Here is a 14,545-nt window from a genome sequence, read left to right on the forward strand (position 1 = left end):
GACTTAAAAACTGGAATAAGTCTGGTCACAAATAGACTATCGTTATGGAGGGAGGAATGCAACTTTGGCTAACTGGTACCAGTGACTCGGTGATGATGATAAGGTGGTGAAGAGGAGGATCCAGTAGTTTCTCTGGAGGGGAGCAGGTGGGAGAAGAGTTTGTGGTAACTGGATAGTGTCGTCCAGACCTTACCTCCAGCAAGTTTCATCAGAGGCAGCAAATCAGGAAAAATGCCCCATGTGTATTTTTTCTGATATTCTCGACCATCCAAGCTTCCTCCACGTAGCTGATTTGATTGCGTGCTAAGTGCAGGTATTTTACATCTGGAAATTTGAGGTACTGAGTGGGATATGGATGATCTTTCCCTCAAAAATAATTTTTTCCAGCCGTGTTATAATTATTTGTGCCACTTGCGGTGAGGCCTTGCAGCGAGATTTTAAGATTAATAACAATGTGAGCCAGAGACCTGTGAGCAATCGAGATGGAATCAAGTGGTCTAAATGAAAACAGTAAAAGCAGGAAGCTGCTGATATTTGAAAATAATAAAGTTCAAATCAGGAGCAGATAACTTCTAACAGAGAAAAAATTTAATCTTCATTTATCTGTTTTGCAGATGCTGAGAGTTCTACCTGTATGTTTTTAATTGACAACAGGACACTAGGAAGTTCTGTGGAACAAAGGAACTTTGGCGTGTTTGTCCACAGATCTCTGAAAGTGAAAGGGCATGTTAGTAGGGTGGTGAGAAAGGCATATGGGATGTTTGCCTCTATCAATCAAGGCATATATTACAAAAGCAAGGAAGTCATGTTGGAATTGTATAGGACTTTGGTGAGGCCACACTTAGCATACTGTGTGCAGTTCTGATCACCACATAGTCGGAAGGATGTAATTGCACTGGAGGAGATGCAGAGGATTTTCACCAGAATGCTACCTGGAATGGGACACTTAAGTTATGAAGAGAGATTGGGTAGGTTTGGATTTTATCATTGGAGCAGAGAAGGTTGAGGGGGCGACCAGATTGAGGTGTACAAGATTGTGAGGGGTATGGAGAGGGTGGATAGGGAGCGGCTGTTCCCTTTATTTGATGGGTCAGTCACGAGGAGGCATAGGCTCAAAGTGAGGGGTAGGAGGTTTGGGGGGATTTGAGGAAAAATGATTTTAACCAGATGGTGGTGATGGTCTGGAAAGCAGTGCCTAATAGGGTGGTGGAGGCGGGTTGTCTCACATCCTTTAAAAAGTACCTGGGTGAGCACTCTACACATTATAACATTCAAGACTTTGGGGCAAGTGCTGGTAAATGGGATTAGGTATGTATGTCAGGTATTTCTCACATATTGGTGCAGACTTCGTGGGCCAAAGGGCCTCTTCTGCACTGTGAGATTCTATGATGTTATGATTCTAAGTGTAAGGTAGGCATTTTTCTTCATACTGAAACAAAAGTACCTTAATCATATCTTTCAGATTTTAGCATTGTTGTATATAACATTGATGTGGGCAGTGTGCAGGGCAGCACGGTAGCACAGTGGTTAGCAGTGCTGCTTCAGACAGCCAGGGACCCAGTTTTGATTCCTGGCTCGGGTCACTGTCTGTATGGAGTTTGCACATTCTCCCTATGTCTGTGTGGGTTTTCTCCAGGTGCTCCAGTTCCCTCCCACTCTACAAAAGACATGCTGGTTAGGTGGATTGGCCATGCTAAATTCTCCCTCAGTGTACCCGAACAGATGCTGGAGTGTGGCGACTAGGGGATTTTCACAGCAGCTTCATTGCAGTGTTGAATTTGATTTGATTTGTTATTATCACAGGTATTAACATACAGTGAAAAGTATTGTTTCTTGTGCGCAATACAGACAAAACATACCATTCATAGAGAAGGAAGAATGCAGAATGTAGTGTTAAAGTCATAGCTAGGGTGAAGAGAAAGATCAACTTAATGCAAGGTAAGTTCATTCAAAAGTCTGACAGCAACAGGAAGGAAGCTGTTCTTGAGTTGGTTGGTACGTGAAGTCAGACTTTTGTATCTTTTTCCTGAAGAAAGAAGGTGGAAGAGAGAATGCTCGAGGGACTAGATGGCCTACTCCTGCTCCTAATTCTTATGTTCTTATGGTGTGTGGGGTCCTTAATCATGCTGTCTGCTTTGCCAAGGCACTGGGAAGTGTAGACAGAGTCAATGGATGGGAGACTGGTTTGTGAGATGGATTGGGCTACATTCACCTTTTGTAGTTCCTTGTGGTTTTAGGCAGAACAGGAGCCATACTAAGCTGTGATACAATCAGAAAGAATGCTTTCTATGGTGCATCTGTAAAAAGTTGATGTCATAGCTGACATGCTAAGTTTCCTTAGAATCCTGTGAAAGTAGAGGCATTGGTGGGCTTTCTTAACTATAGCGTTGGCATGGGGAGACCAGGACAGTTTGTTGGTGATCTGGACATCTAAAAACTTGAAGCTCTTGACCCTTTCTACTTCGTCCCTGTTGATGTAGACGGGGTATGTTCTCCTTTACACTTCCTGAAGTCCATACCCCTCATAATCTTGTACACCTCGATCAGGTCACTCCTCAACCTTCTCTGCTCCAATGAAAAAATTCAAACCTACCCAATCTCTCTTCATAACTTAAGTGTTCCATCCCAGGTAGCCTCCTGGTGAAACTCCTCTGCACCCTCTCCAGTGCAATTACATCGTTCTGATAATGTGGTGATCAGAACTGCATACCGTATGCTAACTGTGGCCTCACCAAAATCATTTGTTTAGTTGACATTGAGGGAGAGGTTATTGTTGCTGCATCTGTTCAATAAATTCTCTATCTCATTCCTGATGTAAGACTATCTGCTGATGTAAGACTACTTGTGACACTAATAAATTCTGAAATTCTTAAATTCAAATTCTGAATTTTCCAATCGGGGGCATGGTTTTGGCTTGATGGCTGATTCTCAAATCAGGGCGTGATGCTGTCTCTGTGACTGAATTCTCCAATCAGGAGGCATGGCACTGCCTCTGTGACTGAATTCTCCAATCAGGAGGCGCGGTGCTGTCTCTATGACTGAATTCTCCAATCAGAGGGTGCAATGCTGCCTCTGTGACTGAATTCTCCAATCAGGGGGCATGGTGCTGTCTCTATGACTGAATTCTCCAATCAGGGGGCATGGTGCTGTCCCTGGGACTGAATTTACCCCAGTCCAACTCCGGCATCTCCACATCATGACTGAATTCTCCAATCAGGGAGCATGGTGCTGTCTCTAGACAGAATTCTCCAATCGGGGGCGTGGTGCTGTCCCTGTGACTGAATTCTCCAATCGGGGGCGTGGTACTGCTTCTGTGACTGATTTCTCCAATCAGGGGACATGGTGCTGTCTCTATGACTGAATTCTCCAATCAGAGGGCGTGGTGCTCTCACTGTGACTGAATTCTCCAATCAGCGGGCGCGGTGCTGTCTCCGGAAGGCGAACTACAAGTCCCAGGATGCAGGAGCGGAGCTGGTCACGTGGTGAGTTCTGAAGCGACATGGCGGCGAGTTCTTGCGCTCTGTCTTTGGCTGAGAAGCTGCAGAGTCTCAATGGGCTCTTTGCCATTCACAAAAAGAAGGGCCCCACTTCAGCAGATGTGCTGAACGTCCTGAAAACTAAGCTTTTGAAAGGTACGCGCGTCTTATAATGTTTGTCTGCACCATTGCGTTCAGCAGCATATTTCAGAGTTTTGAATGATTTTTGTCTCTTAAAGTGTGTTTAAAATCAAAGAACATTTCCTGGAAACCTAATCTATATTGCAGAACAAATGCTCAATCCTTCATTTTGTGAGTTGTTTCTCATCTCCTAATTAAAGTATTACCTGCTTCGATTTTTAAAAGTCTTAATTGTTTTACAAGGTTTTTTAATTCATTCGATTTTTGCATAAAGTCATAGACATATGGATAGAATGGAAACTGGCCCTATGGCCCAACTTGTCTCTGCAGATCAGGTTTTCTAAACTGGACATTTGCCTGCATTTGGCCCATATCCCTTTAACCTTTGCCATCTGCGTATCTGTCCAAATGTTGTAATTGTACCTGCCTCTACCACCACCTCTGGCAACTCATTCCATATATGCATCACCCTCTGAGTGGAAAAATTGGCCCTTGGGCCCATTTTAAATCCCATCCCATCCCCCCACCCCCCCCAAAGATCAAAGCTCAAAGATCCTGTTGTCTTGGTAATCTTCACTGTCCACTACACCACCAATTTTTGGTGTCATCTGCACACTTACTAACCATGCCTCCTATATTCTGATCCAATCTTTTATAGAAATGACAAACAACAGTGGATCTAGCACTGATCCTTGCAGCACGTCTGCCGGTCACAGGCCTACAGTCTGAAAAACAACCCTTTGTCTCCTACCGGCAAGCTAATTTTGCATCCAATTAGCTAGTTCTCCCTAAATCCCATGTGATCTGACCTTACTGACCAGTCTACCATGCAGTATCTTGTTCAAGTCCATGTAGACAACATCTTTCGCACTGGCCACACCTGTTCTTTTTGGTCACCCCTTCAAAAAACACTATCAAATTGGTAAGACATGATTTTCCATGCACAAAGTTGTGCTGACTACCCCTAATTAGTCATAGAGGTTTACAACATAGAAGCAGGCCCTTCAGCCCAACTTGTCCATGCTGCCCTTTTTTGTTTTAAAACCCCTAACCTAATCCCAGTTGCCCACATTTGGCCCAAATCTGTCTATCCCCATGTAACTATTCAAATGCTTTTTGAAAGATAAAATTGTACCTGCCTCTACTACTACCTCTGACAGTTTATTCCAGACACTCACCACCCTATGTGTGAAAAAATTGCCCCTCTGAACACTTCTGTATCTCTCCCCTCTCATTAAAACCTATGCCCTCTAGTTTTTGACTCCCCTATCTCATAGATTGTGATTAGTTGAGGCCAAGTGATCCCTGTAGCAACCCGCTAGTTATAGTTTGCCGAGTCGAAAATTACACTATTTTCCTGACATGAAAACAGAAAATGCTAGAAAATCTCAGCAGGTCTGACAGCATCTGTGGAGAGAGAATGGAGCCAAAGATTTGAGTCTGGATGACCCTTCATCAAGAGCTTTTATCCTGACTCTGATTTCTGTTAGTCGGTCAATCCTTAGAGCTCTTATTTTGCACCTTTTCGGTGGCATCTTATGGAATGGGGTTTTAAAACAAAAAAGGGCAGCATGGACAAGTTGGGCTGAAGGGCCTGCTTCTATGTTGTAAACCTCTATGACTAATTAGGGGTAGTCAGCACAACTTTGTGCATGGAAAATCATGTCTTACCAATTTGATAGTGTTTTTTGAAGGGGTGACCAAAAAGAACAGGTGTGGCCAGTGCGAAAGATGTTGTCTACATGGACTTGAACAAGATACTGCATGGTAGACTGGTCAGTAAGGTCAGATCACATGGGATTTAGGGAGAACTAGCTAATTGGATGCAAAATTAGCTTGCCGGTAGGAGACAAAGGGTTGTTTTTCAGACTGTAGGCCTGTGACCGGCAGACGTGCTGCAAGGATCAGTGCTAGATCCACTGTTGTTTGTCATTTCTATAAAAGATTGGATCAGAATATAGGAGGCATGGTTAGCAAGTGTGCAGATGACAATTCTGCTTGTCACATCATCAAAGAATTCTGACCAAATTTATAAAACATGATTTCCCTTCTATCACACAAGTGCCAGGCAATGACCATGCATAAGATGCACTGCAGCAACTTGCCATGACTCCTTTGACAACATGTTAACTCTGCCTGAGAGTATTATGATTTTCTAAATATCCTGCTCCTACCTCAATACCAGATTCCAGCATTTTCCCAAGTTTAGGGATAAGAAGGGATGAGGCCATGGGGACACTTGAACACAAAAATGGGAATTTTAAATTTCAGGGGGTTTATGCATTTTTTTGGTTAAGAGCTGACATTCTCCTTTCTTCAGAAAACAAAGAACTTGCATTTATAACTCTCTTCCTGACTGTGGGACAGCAAATGTTTCACAGTCACTTTTGCTTTACTTTTGCAGTGTAGTAATTGTAATATAGGAAAACATGGCAGCTAGTTTGCATGCAACACAATCTTGCAAACAGCAATGAAGATGCAGATTGAACACAATTGAGAGAAGAGATGGCGATTTCTTTTATTCTGGCTAGTTTTATCTTTCAACCATAATAACTCAAAGACAAATTATCTTTGCTCACTTCGAGACCTTGCTATACTACTTTATGCTGCTCAGTTTGTTGGCTGTAAAATGCTTTAGGACATTGTAAAAGGTGCTGCATAAATGTGTGTTTACAGCTTTAATGTACATGTAACATATATGCTGGAGGTTAGAAATACAAGAAAGCACAAATAAAATTGCTGCTTGCACTGGTTTTGGCATTTCAAGATGAGATAAACTGAGATTCAATGAATAATTTGTTTTGGGGATGGTGGGAACGTGGAAATTGAAGCCTCTTGTTGCTTGAAAGGATGTGATGAAGCGGGGACTGTAAGGAGTTTAAAATATTGTTTGGCATATGAAAATTCAATCTGGAGTAGTAGGAGTAAGTTAAATCACTAGAACAAGGGAGGTTTAACTGGTGAAAGAACCGTTTAGCAGAGATGCCAAGCAGGGCTCATTGACAGCTGAAATGTTAAGCCAGTGAAGATGAAACCCTTATTTTCATTCAATTTCCAGTTTGATGATGTGATAGGAGAGCTATTTGTTTCCTGTATTGATTGAACTATAAAGGATTGAAAGGCCTCCTATGTCTGTATTTTCTGGAAGTGCATTATGTGGATGTCAGCAAGACGAGATCAAACTTGGCTCTGATACACTCTCAATTGGCTTCTTTATACGAACATTGTTGCTGTTGTATCTAAAGGATTGAAATCCATAGTGAATGTGAAGCTATTGCTTGATCATAATTGCAAGAGCCTGCTCTGATTTCACAGCAAAATGGTCACATCTTGGTCTGGAAATGGAATGACTCTTCCCATTAAACACAGGCTATCCTTAACCGTTCAATATTGCAAAGTGTCATTCTACCTTATTCCGTATCTGACCTTCACTGGCACATCTAGTATGGATTTAAGTGATCGTGTGATTTCTTCAGACAATACAAATAGTATTAGGGCATGATTGAATTTTTTAAAAAGTTGTTTGTCTGTTAAAGGTCTCCAGTTTATGTTTGACCTTACTGTTTCTCGGGTAGATGTCATCAAAAGCATTTGCTAAGGACCTTGTAAACTATACAGCAGTAGCTGCATCTGAAGAAAAAGCAAATAGTGGTTAAGCACTGATAATCAGGATTAGCAGAATTGACAATCAACGTTCAGTCCTGGCAATCTCACATACAGCCTGAGGTATTTTCACCTTATAGTATTGGCCAGCCAACTTTGCTTTACAATGCTTATAAACACTTCGGCTACAGATGTTCAGTTCCCTGGCTGGATAATTGCAACTGACTTAACTTCACCGAAAGCAAATAAGCATGGCTGGAACGTTTGTAAAATGGGATTTTTTGAAGCCCATATTTAATTGTCAGTATTGCCCATATTCAATTAAGTTTATCTTCATTCAGTAATGGAATATGATAGTCTGATTCTGATTTTATTATTGTCACATGTATTATATAAGTGAAAAGTATTGTTTCTTGCGTGCTATATAGACAAAGCATAGAGAAGGAAATGAGTGTGCAGTATGTAGTGTTATAGTCACTGCTAGGGTGTAAGAAAGATCAACTTCATGCAAGGTAGGTTCATTCAAAAGTCTGGCAACAGGAACTGCTCTTGAGTCGATTGGTACATGACCGTTGTTTTTTCCGGTGGAAGAGAGTGCAGAGAGTCTGGGATACGTGAGGTCCTTAATTATGCTGGCTGCTTTGCCGAGGCAGCGGAAAGTGTAGACAGAGTCAATGGATAGGGGGTTAGTTTGCATGAGTAGGCTTTGTTCACGACCTTTTGTAGTTTCTTGTGGACTTGGGCAAAGCAGGGTCCATACTAAACTGTGATATAACCAGAAAGAATGCTTCTATGGTGCATCTGTAAAAGTTGATGAAAGTCATAGCTGACATGCCAAATTTCTTTAGTGTTCTGAGAAAGTAGAGGTGTTGGTGGGTTTTCTTAACTATAGTGTCGGCATGGGGAACCAGGACAGGTTGTTGATGATTTGGACACTTAAAATTTTGAAGCTTCCGACCATTTCTACTTCGTCCCCATTGATGTAGGCAGGGACATGTTATCCACTACGCTTAATCAAACCGATGACGATCTCCTTTGTTTCGTTGACATTGAGGGAGAGATTATTGTCATCGCACCAGTTCACCAAATTCTCTCTCTCGTTGGGAACAAATGGCATCTTTTAAAGTAGAAGACACTCCAAGAAACTTTACAGAGATGTAATCAGACTCAACTGGATGCAGCAGGTCAAAAAGAGAGATTTTGTTACTGAAATGTTTGTTCTGAATCGGTTTTAAGGAAGGTGGTAAGAAAGCTGATATTATCTGTGTACAAATAGACTCTAATCCTCTATCTTCAGATTGTGTCACCTAAGGAGTAGCTATTAACCAAGGACAAATTTTTGGGAGATTTTGGAGATCATGATATAGGAGCAGGAAGAGAAACCATTACTGGTGATGTTCTGACTATGATTGAATAGGTTGAAAGGAACCAAGTGCTGGAAGTTTGACTGAGTTAGACAACAGACACAGAATTGGAGGGAGATGGTGATGGATCGTTGACAGTCTAAGGATTCAGAGAGGATAAAAAGGTATTCCATACCTTCATACCTCCACACCTGTGAAGCCATACCTAGCACAAAGGTGTAGTGGTTGTTTGAGATCATCTCAGTCCCCCAACATTGCTGTAGGTGTTCCTCAGACTAGGGTCCTAGGCCCAACCATCTTCAGTTGTTTCATCAATGACCTTCCTTCCAACATCAGGTCCAAAGTGGGGGTGTTTACTGATGATTGTATAGCATGTAGTCCTCAAATAATGGAATAGTCCAAGCCTGCAAGCAACACAACATGGACAACATTCAGGCTTTTGCTGATAAATGGCAAGTAACATTCCACCACGCAAGTGCCAAGCAATGATTATGCACAAGATGACTGCAGCAACTTGCCATGGCTCCTTCGACAGCACTTTTCATAAGAACATAAGAAATAGGAGCAGGAGTAGGCCAACTAGCCCTTTGAGCCTGCCCCACCATTCAATAAGATCATGGCTGATCTGTCGTGGCTCAGTTCTACATTCCCGCCCTCTCCCCATAACCCTTAATCCCCTCTTATCGAAAACCCATCAACCCGCATCTTAAATATTTAGCGAGGTAGCCTCCACCACTCAACAGGCAGAGAATTCCAGAGATTCACCACCCTTTGAGTGAAGAAGTTCCTCCTCAACTCCATTCTAAAGGGGGGGCGGTTTATCTTGAGGCTGTGCCCCCTAGTCCTACTATCCTTTGAGCAGGAAGAGTCTCTCCACTTCTATCCTATCCATCCCATTCATCATCTTGTATGTCTCAATGAGATCTCCCCTCATTCTTCTAAACTCTAACGAGTACAAGCCTAATTTATTCAGCCTCTCCTCATTGCTCAACCCCTCAACTCCGGCATCATCCTAGTAAGCCTCCTCTGCACTCCCTCCAAGGCCAAAATATCCTTGTGTAAGTACGGCACCCAAAACTGCACACTACTCCAGCTGCAGCCTCACCAATGCCCTATACAGCCGCAGCAAGACCTCCCTACTTTTATATTCAATCCCCCTCGTTATGAAGGCCAGCATCCCATTTGCCTTCCTGACCACCTGCTGCACCTGCAAGCTGGGTTTTTGCGACTCATGCACAAGGACCCCAACACCCTACACTCGGTTCCCTCCTCCAGATCATCAATCCTGTGATCTCTGCCACCAAGAAGAACAAGGGCAGCAGCACAGCACGGGGACACCACCACCTACATTTCTTCTCAAGTCATATAACATCCTGACCTTGGAAATGTATCATTGTTCTTGCACTATCATAAGGTCAAAATTTTGGAATAGATTCCCTTCCTAAAATTCCTAAAATTGGTGGACCTAGACTATGTGGATCTCAACGGTTCGAGAAGGCAGCCATCAATTTCTGAATCAGGGATGGGCAATCTCAGGTGATGTCATTTGTAACTTTAGTCAAGCTCATTTCAACACCGTCTGGAAAACTGATTGGAGTGATTAAGTCATAATGTCGCAGGGAAGACAGGCACATAATTGAAAATTAAGAATATGTCCACTTTATTTGGGGAGGAAAAGGAGGTTGAAGATAGGGCATCTAGTGATGGTTTTGAAAGTGAAAGGGATGTTGTTATCTGTAGAGAGGAATCCATTTATAAAAAGTCAGCTCAGAAGAGCAGAGTGATCAGTATCATGCAAATGCAATTTTGCAGTGTTCTACAAATTAAGGGATAGATGGATTTTGAGGACATGAGGGGAGATAGCAGAGAAATCAGGAAAAAATCATTGATTTAGTGTCAGGTTAGGAGATCCTTGGAGGAGGCTTGGCTTGTGGTGAATAATCTGCTGAATAGGTTTACTCGCTCTTAGTGATAAAGAAACCTGTGAACTCCTTACATTTGGTGAGGATGAATGGGGACATGGGAAAGGGATTAATGAGATGCTTAGTCATGAAGAAAAGAAGCTGGATGTTACCTTTGCTGTGTGGTGGGCAAAAGAGGATGAGGCCCAATTGTTCTTGTTATGATCTAGACAGGTCTGGTGATGGATGGCTAACCAAATAAGTAGTTTGAGGAAACCTATATCCTATGCATGACCACAACCATTTTTTTCAATGCTCATTCTTGGAATGGTGGGTTGATGATGCAGTCAAGCATTTGTAGCACTATATAAGCTCAAACAAAACACTATTGTGGCACTTGAAAATTACAATAAATCTTAAAACACCACTGTATCATGTGTAGTCTGACTTTCTAATTGTACTGCTCAAACAGAAGCTGGCATCAAACAACATCCAATGAAGAGAAAGAGACAAGTTCTGAAGCTGGGACATGGAGGAACCCTTGATAGTGCAGCATCAGGAGTTCTAGGTAAGAGACAGGGAGAAAAGACACTTTATAGTAATGGATAAACGTCAGCTATTTATATTTGATTTCTCGGTGCTGTTTGTTGCCCGTCTCCACTTTTTTTTACCATGTCAGGAAGTAGCCATGCCCATTCCAGAAGATGCACGTTGCAAATTAAGGAATACCATCAATATGCTTGCTTTGCTTCTCAGCATTTTAATTTGGGTTTCAGTTATAAACAATGCTGGTGAGGACAGCAATGAGGCCAGCTCATTATACAGCCAGCTGATGACTCCTGTCACAAATAGATATTGGAAAAAGGAAAGCAGTTGAAGTTTAAAATATTTTGTTACTTCAACATTAGGATGGAAAAGTGACCGAGAGCACCTTTAGGAACATTAGGTTTAAATGAATGAAAGCATTGGGTTTAAGGGGACAGGCAGTTATTCATGTGCCATGAGGTATAACTGATTGAATCCACTGAATAGATAATAGGCTGGACCACTTCAGTAGATGGCAATGAATTAAAAGAAAATATTTATCCAGTCTCCATGTTGCTTGAAGGTAGTCATATTTGTACTCATTGTTTTCTATTTCTGTAAATCCAAATATTGGCCTACATTTATGTGAAGACCTGGTAAATGTCCCCTTTTTTGCCTTCATTTAAAAAAAAACAAGTTCAATTCGGAAATATTTTCATGTTGACAAGCCAATGATCCCCTCAGTTTGGTGCAGCCAACTTGTTGCATTGTGTAGGTCCTTTTAAGGTTAATGCACGCATGCACATTAAAGAGAATGTTGCTTGAACGTGGCCTGTTTGTTTCCTGTGTGGTGCATTCCCAATTATTACATAGCTTAAAGAGAATGGTGCTTTGAACCTTAAATTCTAGCGTTATCCTGGTCAAACTTAACTCAGTTCTGAAACGGCAACATTTTTTTTGAAGGTAAGTCCCAAAGTATAATGCTTACTTTACCTCAGAATTTAAATTTCAGATATCTGAATTTTCTGTTTCCTTTCAGTCTTGTTATGAGACTAGAGCAATTTTTTTGATTGTTCCCAGAGCTGCGCAGAGTAGCCCAGCTGAGGTGTGACAATGAGTTATGCAGCAACAACACAACCTCTTTTGATTGTGCTTTATCATTCTGTTAACAGCAGCTGAGCCCTGTGCTGATGGCCTCATGGTGCAGAGATAAATCTATCACCCTGAGACCTGTCTCTTGATCAGCGTGCTGCACGGCACTTCCGAAATTTTTTGTTTTTATTGCCGATTTGTTGCAATTCCTTTTTATCTCCACATTTAAAAATAATTACAGTTTTCCTTTGTTTGGTTTTCAGTGGTTGGTATTGGCAAAGGGACCAAAATGCTCAGCAGAATGTTGTCCTGCTCCAAGGTAAGCACAATTGTTTTATAAAGAAATGATTGCTAACGGCACATAATTACACTTCATGGACTGCAGCAGTTCACTAAGGTGGCTCACTACCATCTTTTCGAGGGCAATTAGAGATGGGCAACAAATTCTGGTCTTGCCAGTGATGCCCACATTCTATGAGAGAATAAAAAACATTACATTTTTGATATTTTGATTAAAACACTACTTGAAGATGGTAGAAATTAGAGTCACAGAAAAAACTGGATTTTTTTTCAAAGTATATTTTGAGGGATTTAATTCTTATCATTTTTATTCTTTCATTGGTATTCCTCAGTTCATTAAGATAGATTTGAATTGATTAATTCCTTGCTAGTTTCTTAGCAGTTTTCATTTATACCCACCTGAGACCGATTTGCTGCTGTTTGATTTCAATAAATCAGCCAAATAGGATTGCAAACCGTTATAACCTGACAGCAAGTGTGGGATAAATGAAGCATGTTTGCTGTATGAGATGTTCTATCTTTGGGAAGTATTCACTAGGATGATGAGTTGTGGGTGGGGGATGGATTGGAGATGGCTAGAATGCAACTCTTGGAATGGTTTTGGGGTGAGGGATTGCAAGATGATCTTTAAACCAAATCAGGCATGTGGCCAGATTGTCTTAGGCTGTTGCACTTTGACAGTTTCCCTCCCTGGAACTTTGAGTTCATTGTGTTTGGTGCCCCTCAACTCTTTCAATAATTCTGTTCCTTGTGTTCATCCATTCTCTCACCTGCTGCCCCCAACGTCCTTGAGTCTTTTGCCTTTGTCTGACAATTTGCCCTAGGTAACAGCCCATTGCTGTCAATTTTTCCTCATTCTTTCCCCCATTCTCTCCTTTGTTTATTTCTTCAATGTTTGTAATTCTAGACATCATGTGCACTTGAATAAAGCTTGATTGTCCCATCGCCCTCAGCCCCATCAAACCCTACCCTGGTCTGTGGTGTCCTTGCCTTCCTTTCCAGTCTCCGGCCTTTCCTACACACTTCTGACCACCACACACACACACACGCGCTCCTCCCATTACCCTACTATACCAAACAAAGTAGGTACAGGAGACGCAAAATCCAGCAGTGGCAAAGATATGGTAGCATAGTGGCTAAATTACTCGACTAGTAATCGAGACCCAAGTTAAAACCCCACCACAGCACTGGAGAAGTTGGATTTGGTTACTAATTAAATCTGGATTTATAATATCGATGTTAGTAATGATGACCGTGAAGCTACCAGAAGACATCCCCAACTCTTTCATCGTTCCTTACTGTGTCCAGCTGACAGAACAGATCCATAGGTGACATTATAATTCTTGGAGTCCTGGGCATTGACTTCAAATCCCATAAAATCCTGTGGCATCCTGAGCAAGAAAATCTCCTGATTACTGCCTCTTTCAGCTGATGAATCAGTGTTGTTCCATGTTGAATAGCACTTGGAAGAAGCACTGAGAATCCTAAGGTGATAAAATGTGTTCTGGGTAGGACCTTCATTGCATGTGGCTCAGTCGCACCACTACTCACCAAGCTGGCCTAATCCCAAAGGACACAGCTGTCAGGCTAGGCCTGCCAACATGTGTCAGGAATTGCCATGAGGGACAAACCACCCTGACTTCATCCTTGCCTATTTATCTATCGCAGAAACGTTTGTAGTAATGGTATTGGTAGGAATGACTATAGCACAGTCCTTGGGAATTCATCTTGTGTCATTACACCACAAATATCTGCCATTATGTTGTTTGGCGCTATTAGTTTGATTAATGGATATATTTGGAACAGATCTAAATGGTCAAAACTGGGCATCCATAAGGCTTTGTGGACTATCAACAGAAGTATTGTATTCCAGCGCAATCTGTAACCTCGTGCCCAGCAGGTTTGGCACTCGACCATTATCATCAAGCCAGGGGATCAAACTTGGTTCAGTAAGAGGTGTAGAAACAGCAGAGGATGGAGCAGTAGCTGCATGGGAACACCACAGAATTTAAAAAGAGAAAAGGATTGGGCTGGCAACTGGGAGGTATAAACGTGGGTAGACATGCTCAGGTCAGTAAACAGTAAGCTCTGGTAACAAAGTGTAAATAAACTGAGTGCCAAGTGGGGGTATATTTGAATTGTG

General features: G+C 42.0%; 1 protein-coding gene across 1 annotated transcript in view; it reads left to right on the top strand.

The window, feature by feature from the left end:
* The first annotated feature begins 3,488 nt into the window (after positions 1–3,488).
* trub1 (TruB pseudouridine (psi) synthase family member 1) overlaps positions 3,489–14,545 on the top strand; it is a 55,258-nt gene continuing 44,201 nt past the window's right edge. Inside the window, exons 1-3 of the mRNA XM_080205829.1 lie at positions 3,489–3,632; positions 10,958–11,053; positions 12,366–12,421. Coding sequence (XP_080061955.1) covers positions 3,500–3,632; positions 10,958–11,053; positions 12,366–12,421 — 285 coding nt within the window. The 5' untranslated portion in view covers positions 3,489–3,499. The remainder of the gene's footprint in view (positions 3,633–10,957; positions 11,054–12,365; positions 12,422–14,545) is intronic.

Source organism: Carcharhinus amblyrhynchos, chromosome 17 (assembly GCF_965287045.1).
Source record: "Carcharhinus amblyrhynchos chromosome 17, sCarAmb.v2.hapA, whole genome shotgun sequence".
NCBI lineage: Eukaryota > Metazoa > Chordata > Chondrichthyes > Carcharhiniformes > Carcharhinidae > Carcharhinus > Carcharhinus amblyrhynchos.